Below are 22,260 nucleotides of genomic sequence, written 5' to 3' on the forward strand. Positions count from 1 at the left end.
CACCAATGGAGGGGGAGAGAGCAAGAACAACAGCAAGCTGAAAAACAGAGGCAGTGAGTTTGAATGGAATGGCTCGGGCTCGGGGAGAAAGAAATGAGCTGAATTATAGGCCGGGATTATTAGTCCCGGTTAGGGGTCCAAACCGGGACTAAAGATTAATCTTTATTCCCGGGGCATCACCCAAACCAGGACTAAAAGCTTTAGTCCCGGCTGGTATTACCAGCCGGGACTAAAGGTTTACCTTTAGTCCCGGTTGGTAATACCAGCCAGGACTAAAGGCCCCTGCCCCGCGGACGACCGTTGGGCAGGGACCTTTAGTCCCGGTTGGTATTACCAACCGGGACTAAAGGGTCCTTTAGTCCCGGGGGCAAAAAAATGCCGAGGCTAATGCCAAATTAGGACATCGTTCTAAAGTCTGTTCTCTAGTAGCGAGTGGCCTTCCAGATATCGGCGACTCAACCCGGCCCAAACCAACAACGTGCAGAGTCGGTGACGGAATCGATACGGAGCACGTTTATAATATATAATAATTATATATAGTCTACAAACGCCACTAGCCCACCACATAAAGTCGCCACGTGGCAAGCCCTCGCCGAATCCGCTGCCATGAAGCGCTCCGCTAGCGGGTTGGAGATTGCGAAGCCTGTCTTCCTCACCAAGTCTGAGCGGGAGCGCCTCGCCCTGGAGCGCCGCCAGGCCGCCGTCTCCGACCGGCGCCACTCTAATAGATCTGCTCCTGTCCGTTCCCCGCCCCACCTCGCCGCCGTCACTGCCAACTTACCCGTCCCGCGACCGGGACAGAGGCCGCCGCCGGGACCGCGATTCTCCCGATCGGGACCGGGACAGAGGCCGCCGTCACGACCGCGATAACTCCTCCCTCCGGGAGAGGGGTAAGGAGACGAGGAGGGTCCGGGAGCGACGCCCGGACAGCCACATGGAGCGAGAGCAGGACCGGAACAGGGAGAAGATTGCGGAGCGGGAGCGTTTGAAGGAGCTGGAAGCGATCAAGGAGCAGTACCTGGCTTCAAAGAAGCGGGTCATCATCAAGCCGTCGGAGAAGTTCCGCTTCTCATTCGACTGGGAGAACACCGAGGACACAAGCCGCGACATGCTGAACACGCTTTACCAGTCGCCGCACGAGGCCCGTCTCCTCTTTGGCCGGGGCTTCCTTGCCGGTGTGGACCGCCGTGAGCAGAAGAAGGTGGTCAGCGGCGGGATTTATACTCAGGGAGGCCGGTCGTCAGGAATTATATTTAAAGGTACTGGCTCGGTCTTTTTCATTACGATAATTTTATTATCTAGTTGTGTTTTGTATGATTATATTATCTAGAAGATATTAATAAATATATATGACAAGAATTTTATATAATCTCTCTCCTAATATAAATAAAAAATATTAAGTTATACTACTAATTTTTTTTTGTTGCGAAACATTGGGGGCGGGGGGGGGGGGGGGGGGGGGGGGGGGGCATGGCCCCTGCCAGCCCCCCCTTGGCTCCGCCAGTGAAGGTGGCAGCCCAACAATGAGAAGGAGATCCGTGCAGACCTGCGGCGCAAGGCTGGTGCTGGCGAGAGCTTGGAGGAAGATGATGATTTGGTAGACAAGAAGAAGGCTGCTGCAGCAGATTCGTATGATCATGCCTTTGACATGCGTGTGGACAGGCACTGGTCAGAGAAGTCGGCAGAGGAGATGACCGAGCGGGATTGGCGTATTTTCTGCGATGTTTTAAATAGCAGGCTAAGGCGGTATATCTCTAAAACAGCTAATAGCGGAGTTATATCAGGCTGTAGCGAGATATAGTGGCTAAATTATACATGAACTCAAATAGCGGCACCCTACCTCAAAAGGCTATAGTGGGCTATAGCTGCGGGAGATTTAAAACTATGATTTTCCGTGAGGACTTCAGTATTGCCTACAAGGGGTCTCGCATTCGGCGGCCAATGCGGAGATGGAGTGAGAGCAAGCTTGGGGCTGAGCTGCTTGATGCTGTTGCGGCGGCTGGATACCAGAAACCGTCACCAATCCATATGGCATGCCATTCCACTTAGTTTAAGCCAGCGTGATGTTATTGGCATTGCCGAGACAGGTTCTGGTAAGACTGCAGCTTTTGTACTTCCCATGCTGTCTTATATTACCCGCCTGATGCCACCCACAACTGATGGAAATGAGGCGGCTGAGGGTCCTTGTGCTCTTGTCCTGGCACCTACTCGTGAGCTTGCTCAACAAATTGAGGATGAGACACTGAAATTTGCATCTTATCTAGGCATTCGTGTTGTATCAGTTGTTGGTGGCCAGCCAATCAATGATCAGGCTTTCAAGATTGAGCAGGGCTGTGACATTGTAATTGCCACACCTGGTCGGCTTCTCGACTGCTTGGAGAACAGGTATGTTGTGCTCAACCGCTGCAACTATGTCGTGCTTGATGAGGCAGATATGATGATTGACATGGGCTTTGAGCCACAGGTTGCTGCTGTCCTTGACGCAATGCCTTCGAGTAACTTGAAACCTGAGTGAGGATGAGGAACTTGATGAGAAGAGGATTTACAGGACTACCTATATGTTTAGTGCCACCATGCCACCTGCTGTGGAGCGTCTTGCTAGGAAGTATCTCCGGAACCCAGTCGTCGTGACAATTGGTACACCTGGCAGGGCGACTGATCTAGTCACCCAGAATGTGATCATGGTGAAGGAGTCTGAAAAGATGTTACGGCTCCAGAAGATGCTCAGTGATCTTGGAGACAAGACAGCCATTGTCTTCTGCAATACTAAGAAGACAGTTGACCTGCGTACCAAGGATCTGGAGAAGGCAGGCTTCCGCGTCATGAGCATACATGGAAAGAAATCACAGGACCAGAGAGAGATCAGCCTCGATGGTTTTAGGAACGGACGCTGCAATGTTCTTGTGGCTACTGATATATTAGCGCGTGGTATTGATGTTCCTGATGTTGCACATGTGATTAACTATGAGATGCCAAACTCAATCGAGGCATACACACATCGCATTGGAAGAACAGGACGTGCAGGGAAGAAGGGTGTGGCAACTTCATTTCTAACTCTGGAAAACACTGAAATTTTCTTTGATCTGAAACAGATGCTTATACAGAGCAACAGTCCTGTGCCACCTGAACTTGCAAGACACGAGGCATCAAAGTTCAGGCCAGGCTCAGTTACTGGTAGACCTCCAAGACGGAGTGACACTGTCTTTGCAAATCACTGAAGCTACACTTGATGACTCGAAGGAGTTGAAAGGTCCGTATTATTACTATTATTATGAGCGCAACGAATTTTCGAAAAAATATAAAAAAACCGCCGCCGCTGCCTTTCCGCGTGCGGCGCGTGATGGATCCCGAGTGCTTCCTACGCGGTGACGGTCTGCAGCCTCCAGTCGCGGCCGTAGTCGGCGAGGGCCGCGCTGGGGCCGAAGCTGGCGGGCTCTTCGCCGTCCCTGACGGCCTCGACATGCAGCGCCGGTGGGGCCCCGGGTTCGAGCTTGCGGTTGATGGCGTGCAGCGCGTAGCCACTACTACACAAACTTTACTGAAGGCGGGCGTTTTCGGTTTTCCGCGGCGGGCAAAGCCGTCCACCGCGGCCTAGAGGCCACGGTAAATCGTGGCTTAACCGCGGCGGGTGGTGTAACGTGCCCGCCGCGGTAAATATACTTTTACCATGGCGGGCACGTTAGGATGCTTGCCGCGGTTAATCGTTTAAAAAAACAAAAAAAACCAGGAACCCGCCGGCGAGCCCATTCTCGAGCCCATCGACGAGCCCGTCCCAGCCCAATACTGGAGCCACCGCACCTCGCTGGATCCGCCACCGGGGTCTCCTCGCCGGATCTACGCCGACGCCGCAGGTTGGGCCTGTCTTGCCATGGATCCATGCCGCCGCCGTGTGGATCCACGTCGCGGGAGCAGGGAGTCGACGCGGCCAGCCTGGATCCACGCATCCACCCTGGATCCACTGTCGTGTGGATCCACGTCACAGGGAGTCGACGCGGCCGCCTGGATCCGCCGCCGTGTGCCTGTCCCTGCGCCGCGCAGCACCTCGCCTATGAGAGAGAGAGAGAGAGATGAGGGAGGACTGAGAGGAGAGAGAGGGAGAGACATACTAGGCGCCCTGGATCCACCGCAGACGCTGCCGCGCGGACCTCGCCGAGCGCGCCTCGCCGCCGCCCTGCCTCGCCTCACTGAGCGCCGCCGCACGTGCCTTGCCGAGCCGAGCGCCGCTAGGGAGAGGAGGGGAGGGGACGCGTCACCGGGGAGAGAGGAGCGGAGGGAGGAGGGCCGCCGGGAGGAGTGTAGGGCAGTGGAGAGATAGTGGTGCAGCGCGAGGGGTAGGGCAAGGGCGAGGGAGAGAAGTGTGGTGCGGCACTGAGGACTCACAACTCTTGTATATATACGTGACCTCGGAATTGGACCGTATCTGGGCTCTGGATCGGGCCGTATTTACTGCGGCAGGCCTTATAAAATGCCCGCCACGGTAAATCGATTTACCGTGGCGGGCACCTTAAGATGTCCGCCACGGTAAATATGGTATTTTTCGTGGCGGACATCTTAAGGTGTCCGCCACGGTAAATCGATTTACCGTGGTGGGCAAAAGTGTCCGCTGCAGTAAATAAAAAATACCCGCCGCGGTAAATCGTGGGATTTACCGCAGCGGGCAAAAATAGGTGCCCACCACGGAGTGCAAAAGTACAACGCTGCGCAAAATCGCTTATGTAGTAGTGAGCGGGCCGTCGTCCCTACCGCGAACCGCCGGACCTTGCCGGAGCTCCTACACGTCACCTCCAAGAACTGCCAAGCGGCAAGCAGACAGCAAGCAGACCTTCCACGAGATGAAGATGTACAAGAAGGTTCGTAGGGCTCTGTGCAGCAGGAGGAGAGCGGGTCTTACCGGTTGCGGTGGAGGAGGAGAGCCACCGCCACCGTCCTTGCCTGGCTGTTGCGCGTCGCCGGGCTGCTGCGCCTACCACTCCATCGTAGCGCGCGCTGACTCGCGCCCCGCTGGGTGAGCTGCCCACCCTCGGATTTGCCTAGCTGTTGCGCGTCGCTGTACAGTTATATAGTATAGCAGCTTTGCCGAGTGTCCTAGATCTGACACTCGGCAAAGCAGTGTTTGCCGAGTGTTCTAGATCTGACACTCGGCAAAGTTTTTTTTTTATTTTTTCTTTTCTTTTTTTCTAGAAAAAAGATTTTATTTCTTTGCCGATTATTTTTTTTTACACTCGAAAACCCCCCTCTTTGTCGAGTGTTTTTTTGACACTCGGCAAACCAACCTCTTTGCCGAATGTTTTTTTAACACTCGGCAAACCAACCTCTTTGCCGGCAAACCATTTTTACTTTTTTTCTTCCTGTCCCCAAACTTTTTCTGTAGTCCTCATACAATACCTGGTACTCCATGTTCCAATGTGGCACATTTCTCGGACTTTTTCTATATTTCTTTAATTTATTTCATTTAATTGAATTTTTTGGATAATTCAAATTATAACTGCTAGTCATTCGAATAATGAAAAAAATGAATGGCAAAATGATATTCATGTTATTTAGTATAATGTGACGCCGTATCTAGGAACAGACCACCAATTTCGAACATCTTATTCATGAAACATGACCACAAACTTGCGGTCGAGTTGTTTTTAAATTCTATAAGAAGCAAACGAAGACCAAAAATCTTAAAACTTGTCGAGATGTCATGATATCATATGCGGAGACTGTGATAAAAAAATTAAGGAGGTTTTGCGCAAGTTTATCACGTACGATGCTTACCACCTCATCTGCCTCTTTACAAAATCATGAAACTTCTTCGGAGATTCTTCGGTTTGCAAGCATCGTACGCGATAACTTGCGCGAAACCTTCTCAATTTTTTATCATAGCCTCCACATATGATATCATGACATCTTGACAAGTTTCATGATTTTTGGACTTCGTTTGCTTTTTATAGAATTTAAAAACAACTCGACCGCAAGTTCGTGGTCATGTTTCATGAACAAGATGTTCGAATTTGATGGTCTGTTCCTGGATACGGCCTCACAGTATACTAAATAACATGAATATCAATTTTCCATTCAATTTTTTCATTATTCAAATGACTAGCAGTTATAATTTGAATTATCCAAGAAAATTCAATTAATGAAATAAATTAAAGAAATATAGAAAAAGTCCGAGAAATGTGTCACATTGTAGCATGGAGTACCAGACATTGTATGAGGACTACAGAAAAAGTTTGGAGGTCAAAAGTAAAAAAAATATGGTTTGCCGAGTGTCAAAAAATGACACTCGGCAAAGGAGCCTCTTAGTCGAGTGTTAGGAGAAGACACTCAGTAAAGGATTATCGGCAGCTGTCGGTCGTTAACAGAGGCGTCCCTTTGCCGAGTGCCGAGCACTCGGCAAACCACCTCTTTGCTGAGTGTTATTGTTTGCTGAGTGCTCAGCACTCGACAAACCACCTCTTTGCCGAGTGCCAGTTGTTTGCCGAGTTCTTTCTCTCTGGCACTCGGCAAACAGTCTCTTTACCGAGTGTCTGATAAAAAGCACTCGACAAAGTCTGAGACACTCGGCAAAGAAGCCATCTCTGGTAGTGGTAGTACTAATTGTGCTCCCCAAATCCTCTATGTTGTCTACTCCTAGGATCCTCTATTTCCCAGATATAACCACATGCTTCTTTGGATTCTCGAGATCAGCATAATAGAGAGCATGTGCCACACGATCAGCAAGCACCCACATGTCATCCTTGTAACCTATATTGTCAAGGTTGACATGTATGAGTCCAAATTTCTCGACCTGCACGCCACTCGACTGTTTGATATATTGGCACCATCCAGACAAAACACTTGTAACATATATTTGAATGTCTGAAACATTTAAAACATGCGCTTGAAACATGTGTACATAGCCATGACAACATATATAACATCCAGATGAAATACTTAAAACATACATCTGAAACACGTGAAATATAGGCTTGAAACATGCCTACATATCCATAACAACATATGCAACATCCAAATAAAATACTTGAAACATAGTCTAAAACACCTTAAACACTAGAAACATAGGCTTGCATCATACGCAACATCCTAGATCTACTTTTGCAACATCCAGATGAAACACTTGAAACATAAGTATGAAATGCCTGAAACACTTAAAACACGATGTCGTCGTCGGTCACGGCCTAACTGGTAGGGAACTACGGTAGCCAGCAAGCTCAGGTCAAGCGGGACGTAGATGTTGAATTAAAACTTAGACTAATAGGATTTTATCTTAGCCTAAACATAATCACTAACTCAATCTTATGCGGAAATTAATCTGATACTAATCAGAGTTTGTAGATGCCATCAGAGTGCATCCGTAGACGTAGAAGAGTTGATGTAGATGAAGTAGATCTTAGTCTTCACGAGATTGATGCTTGATGCTCCTAGTTGATGAAGAACGCGATATAGATCTACAACGGTACCTAGATGTGGGTAGACGACCTTCTTAAACCCTCCAGCGCCTAATCGATCGGTTATGTGAATAGTCACATGGATTAGAGAGCTTGTGACACTAGGGGCGCCTCTCTTATTTATAATCGCGCTGTGGGTTAGGGGGCCGAACCCTTAGAATTTTAAGGGTTGCCGCCAATCACGGCAGTTCTTATTTAGTTGGAAATAAATGACGAGTGGGTGGACCAAAATCTTAACGCTTAATTACTCTCATAATTAAGTTCAGGATTAGCTAAATCGATCACATTCCAACATTCTCCCACTTGATCGAACGACCAATGCAATTATGCAACTAATGTTCACTTTACACTTATGTTCACACTCAGTACTATAGCAAGACCAGAGCAATGCATCGTCAGCAGCATTAATCACCACTGGGACTCCATTACCATAGTTCACTGCAATACCTTGTTAGAACGCTTATTACTTATTAGGAGTACATGGCCCTATTACTCGGAATCAAGTCAGAGACTACACTAAAATCCAAATTGATTTGTGCGCTCATAAATGGATAAGTGTTAAGACTCAAATAATCAAATATGCTAGCATCAGCTTAGTTCTTACTTTTCTCAAGCTTAATAATCTGATCCTGGGTTCTGTCGTTCACAACATTTAATTAATGTGCTTGGCATCAGCATTTGATGCGTTGTTACTCAAAATAATACCGCAACTCAACTATAGGACTATAACAGTATGTCAATATTCAATATTGGAATAATATCTCTTAAGCCACATAGCCTATCATATTCATGACACTAATTGAGCTCATCTTAATATTAATTATATTTGGAGCTTTCAATACAGTTGTCCTTTTCTCCAAGAGTAGGTATAATCTAATTGCGTACTTTCTTATACATACTCAAGAGAATTGGCAAATAATTCTTAATTCTTATAAGCGACATGATGACTCTTTTGGTGCCTCATCAATATCTTAAAATTCTTTAGCACCTTCCGGTGGACCTATTCTGAATTAATAAACTAATATTTTGCCAAGTATCCCAATGCCAAGTTTAGACTAGTATTGACTTTGAGCATTCTTAAAGTTAATGACAGCCGAAGCATATGGAACGTCTTCCTCATCAACTGTTACTAACTTATTCTTAGAATTATTTGGGATAATTAATCTTACTGTGTTGTGCAATTGCACTGTGCAAATAGACAGGCGTGACATTACTTATTCAAACTCTATCACTTAAGCATTCATTTGATATGCCTTTTGTGATAGTCCTAGTACTCAATTAGTCCTGTATTGGTGTATTTCAATAGCAAAAAACTCAGAGGCTTCACCAAAATATATCATATTAAAAATTTTGGTGAGTAGAAAACTCTTATGTGACATTCCTATTGCCACGTAACTCAATTTCACCCATGTAGAGTATTAGGACAATAAACTTTTCCACCCATTTTTTATAAACATAATTGTCCACTTAATGAAATTCTAAACCATAGTGGGCTATGTTTTTAGTTTAAATCTTTTAAAACTACCTTTGAAGTCACGCTAAGAATTGTAGACCCTTTATAGCCTACTAGTTTGACTTCATCAGGAAACTTATTAACACCCACACTTTATATATACTTATGGACCTAAACTCATAAAATTGCTTAGTTTATAATAACAAAATTCCTCTTCTGATGTAATCATCTTATAGATTTATCATGGATCACAAGCAGATTAATAACAGTAGAGGTTTACTTATGTGCCTACTTATCAACTAATGGTTGCTACATATATCTGTTGTGGCTTACTAATTGACTCTTAAAAATCCACAATAGAAGCTGTAATAATTTAAATAGCGGTATAGTAACGACTTATGGCACAAACTAAGATATTTATGTCTTCTTGAGTCATTGATACAGAAAATTGTATCTCTCTAATATTTAATCTTCCTCCTTTGTGAACTCCCACTGATTTTTGCATTCTCTAGAAACACATCATATCTTAACAACTTAGTGAAACAATTATAACCGTAGAAAAGCAATCCCTTGAACTTTGCTCCCACTGATTTTTGTGTTCTCTAGGAACATAATCAGGGTGCCATGTGGATAGCTCATGTACTTAGAATCTCATTTCTTATCCTTAGCTTGATGGTACATAGGTCTTGCTAAGGTTTTGCCTAGTAAAACTTTTATGGTCAAATATTCATCAATAAGAATTGGCCAGAATGACAAACATCGGGCATATAAGTCTCCAAAAATAAGCTCTATGAACAAGTCTAATCAGCTTTGGCTAGAAATAGTGAAAGCAAGCCATACTTCAATTAGAGACTAATGTTGGGTTGAGGGACAAAATTAGTATGATTTTCTTATTATTATTTCTCAAGTCCCATGCTTTCTTATTTGAATAGAGCATCTCTTTCCTGATGAGATAGTCTATTCTCCCCTTCAAAATGTGGCTTAACTGTAGTGACACAATTTCGACAAGTTCTCATCACCTGACTAAACATTAACTTAAAGATAATAACATAAGGAAACTCATATAACAGGAAATAAATCTCTGTCAATTAATAAGATAAATCATAATAGAATAAATTTGATGTATTCATAAACTCCAAACTAAAGAATATTTGTTCAAAATATAAAGTATCTCATACTAAGATGGCATAAGCATCATTAAGAACTAAGTTTAAAACTAATCTAATGCGAACCTCCAAGGCTCGACTTCATCTTTATTCCATCAATGGCTCCTTAGACTTTGCTCCCCTTGCTACCCTAGTTTGGCAAGACCCGAGGAGAAGTTAAGATATGCATTATTTCACCTTAGTTAATCCACCATATGTTGGGGAAATATCTTAAGTAAAACTTATGAAACAACTTAAGTTACCTGTCTTTCGAAGCCATTCTTATACTTATCATCAATTTGATAACTTGCAAAATTTGCAGACCATTGGAAACTTATCATTTTGAGCATGTTTGGTATGGTTTTCTGGCATAGAACTCTTAAGGCAATTTACCATAAACTCATCAGACACATGCAATCCAAGTGCCTTCAATTCATAAGCCATATCAAACAAGCTTTTAACATGGTTACCCAGGCCACTTATCCCATCATAATGGGAATTAATTAAGTTATCAAAGAGGAAAACCTTTCTAAAATGTGCTTTTATGGAGTTGTGAAGCTCCTTAGCACTTAATTCCCTATTATCCTTTTCAGTTGGGAAAAAACTCCTCATATCAAAAGAGATTGAGCATCTTATGATTATTTTGCAATCCTATTGGATTTCTTCTATTTTTCTAATTTAGGAGTGTACTTCTTCATCCTCTCAATATAGTAATCATAAATAGGAGAAGGAGCATGTGGTTTTTCCTCATTAAGCTCATAATCAAGGTCCAACTCCTTAAGAATAGCATGCACTTGATTATTCCAAGTAGAAAAATTAGTGCAACTTAGGGGTTCTACGTTTCTTATATAGTTTGCATAATTTATTAAAATTTTTTTTTGAAGCAAAATAATGTCTCAATTAGTAAGCTGTATATAAGATGTACTTAAAGCATGAAGTTAAAACAATGTTGGTCAGTACTAACAACATGCTTAAGAACTTTCATTTGCATCACCATTGGGCAGAAACCAAAATTCATCTTAAATAACTCATAATTAAAGTCAACGTCAGTCAGAAATTAATTATGAGTAATCTCTAGTTAAACTTCTCGTTGGTTCCATTCAACCAGAGACCATCCTATTACACAGTGGTGGATATAATGTATATATAAATATAAATACTTTTTATTAAATGCAAAACATAATCTTAGAGCATCAATATAAAACATAATAATGCTCAAGAAAACATAGAATTAATACTGGAACTAAAACTAAAAACTCAAACTTAATACTTATTTAAATAGTGCATAAAACTAACTAAGTAAAATGCTCTAAAGAAAAAATTCTTAAACTTAAATATTCTCAGCAACATATTTCTGAAAACATACTTAGATTAACTTAAAGATTACTAAATAAAATGGATAATAAACTTTATATGAAATGGGAATAAATATCATCATGAGGGCATTAAACTTATATATATAGTTGCTAAGAAAGAACTAAAAAACTAAACATAAATGAATGGTAATTCTTAGGAAAAGTGTTCCATGTAAACTTAAATACCCCAAAACTCATTAAATAAAACAAAAATGAACTTATTAGTAGTTGGGGAATGAACATAATTATTTGGGAAATAAACTTAATGTGTACGCCTATGCTTATAATGAAACTCAATTCAGCCACATTGAAATAGCCTGACTAATGGAGTGACGGCCAGCCATCATGTGGTCAGCTGCCGCCCCATTTCACGCTCGCCTATACATCAATAGGCCGGCTAACGGCCCATTCTCTTTCCAGCTAATGCGCGAGTTGTGTGATCCGTTGGATAGATAGATCAGCGGCTGGGAGATGTCAAAGGCAAATGACGATCACATACTTAAACCACTCTAAAAAACCCTAGCTGCATTCCCCACTCTCTTCTTATTTTCACTCCCCTTGTTCCAGCCAGCTCTCCTGCTCGGCTGCTGCTCTACAACACAATGTCGCTCCCGCTCGAAGCCACAGGCACAACGTGAAAGCTCTAGTTTGGTTTTGGTGAATTGATGAAACACTAAGTACTAACCTAGTTTATCAAAGTGATTATGAGATAGGTAGCACTACTCCAAGTGGTGAAGCAAATGAAGATCATGACATGATGATGGTATTGCCATGGTGATGATCAAGTGCTTGGACTTGAAAAAGAAGTAAAAGGAAAATAAAAGGCTCAAGGCAAAGGTATAAGTGGTAGGAGCATTTTTGTTTCGGGGATCAAGACACTTAGCGAGTGTGATCACATTTAGGTTCGATAAACATACTATTAAGATGGGTGAAACTCGTATCAAAATGCGGTTGTCAAAGTGCCACTAGATGCTCTAACTTATTGCATTTGCATTTAGGATCTAGTGGAGTGCTAACACCCTTGAAAATGTTTGTGAAAATATGCTAACACGTGCACAAGGTGATATACTTGCTGGTTGGAACATTTGAGCAAGGGCGAAGATAGAGTTGAAAAGGAGTTAGTCACGCTGGTCACAGAGTAACCGTACGCGTCCGGTATGGCGATCGAACGTGTCCAGTATTAATGACCGGACTCTAGCTCAAAGGAACGACCGGATGCTAAGAAGTTACTGTTCAATGTTCACTCAATGTGAGCTAGCTCGGTTCAGGTTTGTAGAGAAGCGACCAGACGCATCTGGTCACCACACCGAACACATCCGGTGTGAACCAGCAACTCTTGGGTTTCAGCGCTATAATTGATCAGACTCTGGGAGCGTCCGGTCCGGTGTGATCGGACACGTCTGGTCGGCCCAGAGTAGCTATGGGAGCTCTCTAGACTTGACCAGACGCTAAGTCTCCTGCGTCCGGTCCAGTGTGACCAGACGCATTCGGTCAACCTAGAGCGGCTCTGGGAGCTCTCTGAACTCGACCGGACGCTACCCGCCCTACGTCCAGTTGTCCACACCGGACGCGTCCGGTTGTAGTTGAGTGTGGTACTCGTGGCAGCAATGGCTACTTCGTTTGAATGGGACACGTGGCGATCAGACAGTGACCAGACACGTTCGGTCACCCACCGGACGTGTCAGGTGCACACGACCTACGCGTCCGGTCGACGTGTAGTCAACCCAATAATTGAGCCAACGGCTCTATTATTTGGGGGTGTCTATAAATACCATTTAGCCAGCTCTAGCTCACTCTCTTGGACATTTGCATTGACATAGCAACCTTGTGAGCTTAGCCAAAGCCCTCCCACTCATCTCCATCATTGATTCATCATCTTTGTGAGATTGGGAGAGAATCCAAGTGCATTGCTTGAGTGTTTGCATATAGAGTCACTTGGTGTTCGTGTTTCACTACGGGATTTGCTTGTTACTCTTGGTGGTTGCCGCCACCTAGACGGCTTGGAGTAGCGAGGATCATCGAGCGGAGGTTGGTGATTATCTCCAGCTCCGATCAGGGTGATTGTGATGGGTTCTTGACCTTTTCCTGGTGGAGAGCCAAAAGGTACTCTAGTAAATTGCTCATGGCTTGAGTGATCCTCATCTTATGTTGGTTGTGCAGCACCCTATTGAGGGTTTGGCGGGTGATGCCAATCAGCTCGTGAACCTCCAAGTGAGTGAATCGCCACAATGAGGACTAGCTTGCCGACAAGCAAGTGAACCTTGATAAAAAAATTGTGTCATCTTTTGATTCCGAGCTGATTGGTCTTCATTGATATTCATTCTTATGATTGATTGGTTCATTCCTTGACTCGATGGTATAACCATCTTGCTCACTTTCTCTTTACATTACCGCAACCTAGTTGTCAAGCTCTTTAGTGTAGCTAGTTGTGAGAGCTTTTAGTTTGGTTAGTGTGTCTCTTTAGTTAGCCATTGAGAGCACACTAAATTAGTGTAGGGACATAGCCATTGTGTGGATAGAGACTATATAAACTATAATTATGGTAGGTGGCTTGCATTTTTTAGTAGGCTAGCGCAACACTCGCTTCGCCTCATATTTGTCTAACCGGTTTGCTAAGTGCTGTTGTAGAAATTTTTAATAGGCTATTCACCCCCCTCTAGCCATTAGGACCTTTCACAACGGCGCTCGGCTCGCCAGCGTGCGCGTACGGCAGGGTCGCGTGAGGCAGGGCCGCGCGTGGCTCCATAGAGTTCTGCAGCCGGGTGCCCTCATGTGGCGTGGTAATGGCGACCCAAAACCGGCCGAGCGATAGTGCGATGCACGCTAGGCGCGGCACCCATGCGGGAAGGTGCAAGCGCCAGTGCTCCTCAAGGCTGCAGTGACGGCGGCACTCCTGAAGTCCGACAAGTCAACGCAGCAGTGCTGTGAGACCAGCGTGGCGGTGGCTACTACCCGAGGCCCTCATGCACGCAACGCAGGGTGGCGGTGCCCTTAAGCCACCACGGCGGCATTGGCGACCCGGCCAACAACACGGGTACGAGCCACGTGCATGCACGGGTGGGGGCGGCACAGCCGGTAGCGGCGACCCGACCTACAACGCCGGGTATGAGCCACGCGGGTGCACGCTCCATGTCTGATCTTAGGGTTAGTGTTCCTGATTTGGGGAAAGAATTTTTGGGGATTTTGTTTATCGCTACTGATTTGATTCAATCCCCTCCTAAATGCTCAACTCGGATTAATTTTGGTGGAAAACACCCTTAATCGTAGGAAAATATAAACTAATTCGAGGCTAATTGCTTAGATGAATTCTTAATCTGAGATTGAATGCGTCTGATCTTATCTAACTGGGCACTTATGGCTTCCTCAAAAGTAATTAAGACTTAATCACTTAATCAAGCGAGAAAAATTGTCTTGTGCATGTTACTGGAATCATCATTAGACCATAATTATACATCTACTTAGCGAACTGAAACTGCGTATGCACGATCCAAAATTACGGCCAATAAACATGTGTTATGAAACAATCTTACTTAGTACTCATTTGTACTTAAACACGAAAATAGAACTAATCTTAATACTAATGGCCCTTTAGAACTGACGTAACAATCACGAAACGGATATGCTTTGAGTGCTAATGTCCAACTTAAAATATAGTAGATAAAAATTGAATGGATCTTGACAGAGGCATAAAACTAATACACTCTGGCCTAGGATCATGTTAGGATCTCAGCAAGCTCTTGATACCGATTGTTGAATTAAAACTTAGCCTAACAGGATCTTATCTTAGCCTAAATATGATCACTAATTAAATCTTATGCGGAAATTAATCTGATACTAACCAGAGTTTGTAGATGCCATCTGAGTGCCTCCGTAAACGTAGAAGAGTTGATGTAGATGAAGTAGATCTTAGTCTTCACAAGATTGAGGCTTGATGCTCCTAGTTGGTGAAGAACGCGATATAGATCTGCAACAGTACCTGGATGTGGGTAGCCGGCCTTCCGAAACCCTCCAACGCCTAATCGATCAGTTATGTTAATAGTCACATGGATTAGAGAGCTTGTGACATCAGCGGCGCCTCTCTTATTTATAATTTCGTTGTGGGTCAGGGGGGCAAACCCTTAGAATTTTAAGGGTTGCCGCCGATCACGGCAGTTCTTATTTAGTTGAAAATAAATAACAAGTGGGTGGACCAAAAGCTTAACGTTTAATTAATCTCGTAATTAGGTTCAGGATTAGCCGAACCGATCACATTCCAACAGTAGAGAACAACAACCTGGCATATACCCAGGCGCAGGCCTTCCCTTCCTGGCGCAGTGTTTTCGGCCGGCCATGGGAGACGATGTCTGAAACGACGACGAGACGACCTCCTCCTGGTGTCGACGAGGTGGTTGTGGTGCGGTGAACGCCGTGGCCACGACGGGCAGGGTAGACTGGGGTCCGGCATGGCGTGGTGGGGGATGGGGCGCGGCACAACGCAGGATGGGCACTCGTGGTGGGGGCTGGCCACAGCGGCGAGGTGGAGAGGGATGGGCGGACGGTGGCACGGCGCGGTGACTGCGCGAGACGGAATTGAGATTTTTTTTATGAGAGAAACGGGTGAGGTGGAGTGGGAAGCCGCATCCGGATGGGATGGACACCCGTGTCTAAGTGTTTCCATTTTTATTTTATTTTATTTGACCCAGAGGGAATGTGCTTAACGGAAATATTACTACTCCATCCATGTGCTAAAGTGAAGAAAAAAAAAATGAGTCAAACGCTTGCTTGTTGTTGCGGTGGGCTCATCACCGAGTGAAAGACTTGCTTGTTGGTGCGATGGGCTCATCACCTTCTTGCATTGGCAGGCAGTTGACGCCATCCCGTAGGGATTCTGTTTGCGGAGCCGTCCAATAATAACGCGCATGAATGCAATGCACGCCGGCCAGGTAGGTCAGCAGATCACAGCAGCATCCCAATTCGCAACGTACGCGTGCTCAGATCGATATGATATCGATCGAGGTGAGCTGGTTGCTGGTACTACCGGTAGTAGCTTGAAGCAAACAAAAGTTCCTGCTGGCTGGCGGTGTGGCAATGTATAGCAAGATGGCATAATGCAAGTACTCGTTCAGCTAGCATCATATCTCTCCTGACGCAATAGGTGAGGATTGCATGCATTCATCTGTGTATCCTCACCAGCCAGGCAGGCAGCCACACACATTCCAAGCCTTGAGCCGATTTAGGGAGTGTTTAGGACTACCGCTCCAATTTTTATAGCTCTGCTTCACTAACTCCACCAGGGAGCAGTTCCACTATGGAGTTTGTGGATCAGGTGGTATTGTTTGGCATACAGCCTAGCTCCAGCTCCAGAAATAAATTGTTTCCATGCAAATTGTCTATTATGCCCCTAATTTACGTTTGTTCATTCAAGTAGTGTAAAGCCTATTGAAACCAACTGCTAGCTATAAAAAATTGTACTTAATTTTTTTGAGAACAAAAAGTATATTTTGGATAAATAATTTCATCATTCAGATACAAATAATTGTGCAATAAATTGCAACGTGAGTGATAGGAAACTAAACAAAGGCACTTTCTTCCTTCCAGTGGCCACCGTAGCCTACAAGGAAGAGCCGCGTTGGTTGTCGGGCGGAAAGGAAGCGCCGCATACAGAGGAAAACGAACCAGTATAGTCATCAATGAGTGTAGGGGGGTAATTATCCCCCAACTTCATGTGGGAGTACAAAACTCTAAAAAGTGGAGTACCTCTTGATGAGGTGCTCCAGAAAAAACGTGGAGTTAGCCTCTAGCTTCATCTTTTTTTTGGAGCGGAGTTCTTAGAGCTGAGGGTGTTTGGCAACACAGAGCTGAAGCGGAACTGTAAAAACAGGAGCGAAACAGTTCCAAACACCCTCTTAGGCAGGCTTCTCTCCCCACACACACAACACAAGCTATTGAGGAAGGCAAACCTTTTTTCCCTCTATATGCGCTAGACAAAGGAAGCTTCATTCCGGTATAAAATAATGTCCCAGCCTCTGAACCATGCAGGTGCGTACGTGTAGCCACTATATATTGCAAAAGAAAATAAAGGATCAGAAAATTTGTATCTCGACGTGTAGCTGAAGATTGGCATGCAGAGCAAAGGCAAAGCATTCTACTTCAGCTAGATATATATTACTAGTGTCAGGGCGCGCGCATTCGCGCGCCCGGGGATAAGTGTGGGTATAGAATGTGATGCACGCGCTCGGGGATAAGTGTGGGTGTAGAATGTGCCGTGAAGCAGGTCTATTTATATAGATTACCGAAAGGCATGCCTATAACCAGCATGGTAGGGCATCAGAGCATTATACAAGCAAGGTTCACATAAATAGCATGGTGCATCATATACTGAATATTACACGGTTCTGTTTAGTACTAAACACACAAGACTCAGAAGTCCACTATAGGTTGCAATGTACATAGGGATTACACAGTTGTCTTTAGCACTAAACACACAAGACTCAGAATTTAGGTATGTAAAGTCGCGCGCCAATGTTGAGTCATTTTGCGAAAACTAAAAAGGCAAATGTTGGAATGGAACATGGATGCCCGTGTAAACTGAGACACTCCATGGAATTGAGTGAAGGAAAACATGTAGAATTAGATACGATCAGATATGTAAGCCAAATAGGTTGGCAGGACGGCCTGGTTTTGGCGTAGCTGGAATTAGAACCATATGTATTAACCTGCAGGAACCACAATCAAACAGCTGTATTATGAGCAGAGGATACATAAATTGTTCTAAGTCAACCAAATGTAGCAAATGCAGTGGACATAGGCTATGGATAGGTCTGTGGGTGTTAAAATAAACGGGAAGCATTCATCCATAGAAGAAGGGTATTGTGTGGCAAAAAAAAGAGAAAGAATTTGGCTTGGAAGCAAAATGGAAGTGCTAGATGTAAATAATAGAAGGCAAGATAAAGTATTGTACTAACTTAACATCTAGTCGTTGAGCAGCTATAGCGGATAAAGGGGACAATTTCCTACAAACTCAGGTATTTCTTGGTGATTTCTTAAATAATTGATGAACAGTAACGCACTTTGGCAAAAAAATAGCGTGCAAAATTAAGCAAAGCAAGTCACTACCTGCAGCACAATTAATAGTAGTGCCTTTTTTCACTCACTGTGCTGTGGCCATTCATAACTGAACATCTAAGAAGTAAAAATGAGGGAGCAAGAGAGATTGTGCCAGTTTATGCAGGTTTTGTTCAGTGTGTAATAACAGGTTGTGTTCAGGAGGACACATGCAGCCAAACCAATTTATTCAATCAGACTTGAATGTACGGAAGCCATCGTGAAATAGATCTGAAGAAGCAGGCAGCCATACCTTACAAATAAACTGCCAATCAAATTATATGTGAACCAGAAACGAGATCCGTCAGATCAGATACTCTTTCTCCAACTGTTCAGCTGTCGCTGTATATCACCAGTGGATTGTTGAAATGGGCTACGTAGATAAGCCTGAAACCAATGAAAAGAAATCGCACCACTTAGACCATAGTAATTGAATTTAAATTCAGTCAAAAAGTTAGACGTCGACAATTTCTCAGATTGAGGTTTGGCCCCAACATTTATGAAAGCAGAGATGATAGACACTGTAAGATGTAAATTGAGGTGGGTAGCTGTATGAATGCGAACTCATTCTGTTAGCCTACATTCACCTAAACAATGAAAGTCAACAGAGAGATTGGAAAATACCTTTGTTTCCCGAATAAGGTAGCAGAAAGTAGGTGTGCGCCATCGCGCACACAGGCAGGTTGCAAAAAGACCTCGAATCTGGAGAATATATAGATTATAAAAAATAAGAAGGTAGATATATAAATCTAAGATGTGCATATTACATATGTTGTTCAAGGTTTCAAAGAGCCGAGGATGGTGCATAGGTTTATATTACATGCACTGTCACTGGAGTAGAGAAACCGGGAAAAAAAACAGAATAATGGATGCAAAGATATGGCCAAATCAAGTCTCTGTTCAGAGAATGAACTACTCGAGAAACAACTGGGAATAAAGCTTTGTATTGAGCTGTTGAACTAAGACGAAATGAGCATTAAATGATCCTCCAAAGGCAAGAAAATCGAATGCGAGTGTACTCACCAGAGGCGTCAGTGTTTGGTATTTGTTGGTCCATGTAAACATGCTCGAGAAGTTCATGCGCTTTTGTGTAGTCGTTTTGTTTCAACCGGAGCAGTTCCTTGTGGTACTTCTGAGAGAGTGCAAATTCCTGTCAGTATCAAAAAGGAATCTTAGCGACACAATGATACCGAGCACAGGAGGAGCCGCGGACCGGCGGCAGGAAGCGGCGTCGGGGCGGAACCTACGCCGGTGGCCACAGGGAGGCCCGCTTGGGACGTGCTGTGCCCGGGGACGGCCACCGTCGGGGCGCACGCGCTTGCCGCAGCCCAGGGACGCGGTCGCGCCGGCAGCTCGTTGCGCGGTGGCCTCGTGGCCCCGGCAGCGAGCCGCGCGGCCATCCAGTGGCGCTTGGCCCGGCCGGCACGCCACCAGGTCGGGAGAGAGGGAGAGGGAGAGAGAGGAAGGGAAGGGCGGACGCGGCGGGGGGCGACGCCTGCGGGAGAAGAGGCATCTGGGATCGGGATGAAACGTCGGGAAGGGGAAGAGGAGGCAGAAGCGGGAATCCCAGCTATACAGTCGGCCTTTGTTACTGCACAAAAGCTAGTAAAATATAACAATATATTGAGAGAAGGTATCAGCAATACGCCAAATAAGAAATCTACTCGGTGTTTTAGCTTAAGGCAGCAAGGTAGTAGTGCCAAGATTATTGACAGCAGCCATAATATGCAGGAGGTTCAAAGTTGACATATGTAAACAAAAGCCCACATTGTAAACCTCTGTTTTGCATGGATCACACAGAACACAAGAATAAAAACATACCAAGGAAAAGCTCCAAGTACCATTCTATTCAAAAGGAAGGAAAAATGCAACGCAAGACAGGAATCATCACCTTCCTCAGCGTCTCTTCGCTCTTTTCGTCCAAGGCTTTTGATGCAACGCGCAGCGACAGCTGCTCTCTGTTGTAATCATGAAGCCTCTGCTTGAGGGCATCGACCTCCTTCTCGAGCTGGTGGACCATGGGTGCCTCCAGCTGCTCCCTAAGCAGATGTTCCTCTTTCGCCTAGCTAAGCTGTATAAGGTGGAAAATGGAAGGGAACAAAACGCCAAAAAGAAAACACACACAGGGAGAGAAAACCTAAGTATTTCCCCGTACAGAAGGCAGAAAAATGTAAAGGAGGAGGATGGGAATGCGACCTCGTCGATCTTAGCCCTGACCTCCCTCTGCCGTTTGTCAAGCGCACCGTACTCTTGGACGATGGGCTCGAGCAAGGCGAGCTTGTCCCGCCTGAAGAGGAGGAAGTTGATGAGGGCGTTGAGGATGAGGACGACACGGGGGCCGTCGGCGCGGAGGAGGTCGCGGAGATTGAGGTCTCGGAACTGGATGGACTGGAGGAAGGCGTTGGCCCTCTTGTAGATCCGCGACAACCGTAGGGCGCGCATGCGGTGCTCCGGGTTGTCGACCACCTGCAGCGCCTGACTGTAGCTGCTGGTCGGGCTCGTGGCTGCAACAAGCAAAATGCCCCCCAAAGCAAGCAAACGCAGAGATGAGGCCGGATCCAGGTGAGACGGGACAGCTCGGGGCGAGGGGAGCGTCGGGGGCGTACCCGACGAAGTTGAGGAGGAAGAGATAGAGGACCTCAGCGACGAAGCCGGGCTGAGGGTGGACGATGTCCTCGGCGCAGAGGCTAGTGCTGGGCGCGATGCCGTGGCTGTGCAGCGCCGCCTCGATCTCCGCCGGCTCGAACAGTGGGAAGGAGTAGGAGCTCGCCATCCCCTCTGCTGCGGGCACCACCGGCGAATCGAATCAAAATCGGATGGGTGGGGTGGGGTGGGATGCGATTTCGGCGGGTTTACCCCTTTCCACTCCGGCAGGCGGCGGCGTTGGGGTTTTCGTCTTCCCGCCCCGTTCTGCGCTGGAGAAATGCAGCGTCTGTGGCTGAGAAACTGAGCCCACCCACCATTGATTTTGAACACACCCGTCCTCGATGCCAGCAAGGGGAGGGGAAGGGGAACGGGAAGGGGTAGAGGAAGGGAATGAAGGGAGACAATGCACCTCCACTTGGTTCGCGTCGGAGGCCTCCCTAGCCGGGACGGCTGCACCCATACAGCCGCGCTGGGGCTTGCTGGTCTCGGAAGGGGCGGCGACGACGATGGGGAGAGGCGGAGGCAGAGCTGGGAAGGGGGAGGGGAGGAGCACCGGCGCTGGGGAGGAGCGGCGGCGGAGGTGGGAGGGGGCGGACAGAAGCTCGGGGGAGCGGAGACGTCGAGGGAACCGGCGTCTGCGGCGATGCTTCTGGAGGAAGGGAGGGAGCGGATAGAGACGGCAACAGATATTTCTGGACGAGGTAGGATCAGCCTCCACCGTTGATCTCAGAATCAAACGGTCAGAGGATATCGGGGTGACGTGGACGGCCTGGCCGCTCGGGAAGCACTTCCGGCTTGTGTAGGGTAATATATTTTTGTTATGACTGTAAAAAATAAGTGATGCATTGTTTGGGCATTCATAAAGGACTATACCTGTGTTACACTTACAGTTCCACACAAGTAAAAGCTGTACGGGAGAGGCTTCAAAAAGCACGGGCTGAATATTGATCAGTCGCTGTTGGTAAGGCCAGCAATCTTGTTGGCATTTTCAAAGTTTCAATTCTGCGTTATGAGTAGGGGCCTGCATGTGTGTCCGCTGGACTGGTTTGATGAGGCCCGGCGTCCTGGGCCCAAGTGCTAGCTCCCAACTGATAGCTAGAGCACCACATTACTGTCGCTCCTCTTATTACTAGCTCCAC

At 45.9% G+C, this 22,260-nt stretch overlaps 1 protein-coding gene and 1 pseudogene across 4 annotated transcripts; one reads left to right on the top strand and one right to left on the bottom strand.

Moving 5' to 3' along the window:
• Window positions 1-606: 606 nt before the first annotated feature.
• LOC136473043 (DEAD-box ATP-dependent RNA helicase 21-like) lies at window positions 607-3,218 on the top strand (annotated as a pseudogene).
• A 14,315-nt stretch (window positions 3,219-17,533) lies between these two features.
• Window positions 17,534-21,923, bottom strand: LOC136473044 (uncharacterized). Of its 4 annotated transcripts, XM_066470741.1 has the most exons (7): window positions 20,672-21,923; window positions 20,367-20,546; window positions 19,723-20,077; window positions 19,499-19,625; window positions 19,100-19,177; window positions 18,729-18,862; window positions 17,534-18,087 (listed from the first exon to the last, which is right to left on the bottom strand). In XM_066470741.1, exons 2-4 carry the CDS (start codon window positions 20,493-20,495, stop codon window positions 19,552-19,554), a joined length of 558 nt encoding a protein of 185 aa, XP_066326838.1. In that variant the 5' UTR covers window positions 20,496-20,546; window positions 20,672-21,923; the 3' UTR covers window positions 17,534-18,087; window positions 18,729-18,862; window positions 19,100-19,177; window positions 19,499-19,551. The 4 variants fall into 4 exon arrangements, with proteins under 4 accessions (XP_066326838.1, XP_066326840.1, XP_066326839.1 ...); XM_066470743.1 differs by having other exon boundaries at window positions 19,723-20,066; window positions 20,367-21,923; XM_066470742.1 differs by having other exon boundaries at window positions 19,719-20,077; window positions 20,367-21,923.
• Between the last annotated feature and the right edge of the window lie 337 nt (window positions 21,924-22,260).

Source organism: Miscanthus floridulus, chromosome 8, assembly GCF_019320115.1.
Source record: "Miscanthus floridulus cultivar M001 chromosome 8, ASM1932011v1, whole genome shotgun sequence".
NCBI classification, from domain to species: Eukaryota; Viridiplantae; Streptophyta; class Magnoliopsida; order Poales; family Poaceae; genus Miscanthus; species Miscanthus floridulus.

Excerpts from the sequence above, each read along its gene's own strand:
- LOC136473044 (XM_066470741.1), bottom strand. The coding sequence starts at position 20,495 with ATGGTCCACCAGCTCGAGAAGGAGGTCGATGCCCTCAAGCAGAGGCTT. Across the intron at positions 20,078-20,366 it reads GCGAAGAGACGCTGAGGAAG|CTTTTGTGCAGTAACAAAGG; the intron begins GTGATGATTCCT and ends ATATTTTACTAG. Across the intron at positions 19,626-19,722 it reads GCCTCCCTGTGGCCACCGGC|GAATTTGCACTCTCTCAGAA; the intron begins GTAGGTTCCGCC and ends TGATACTGACAG.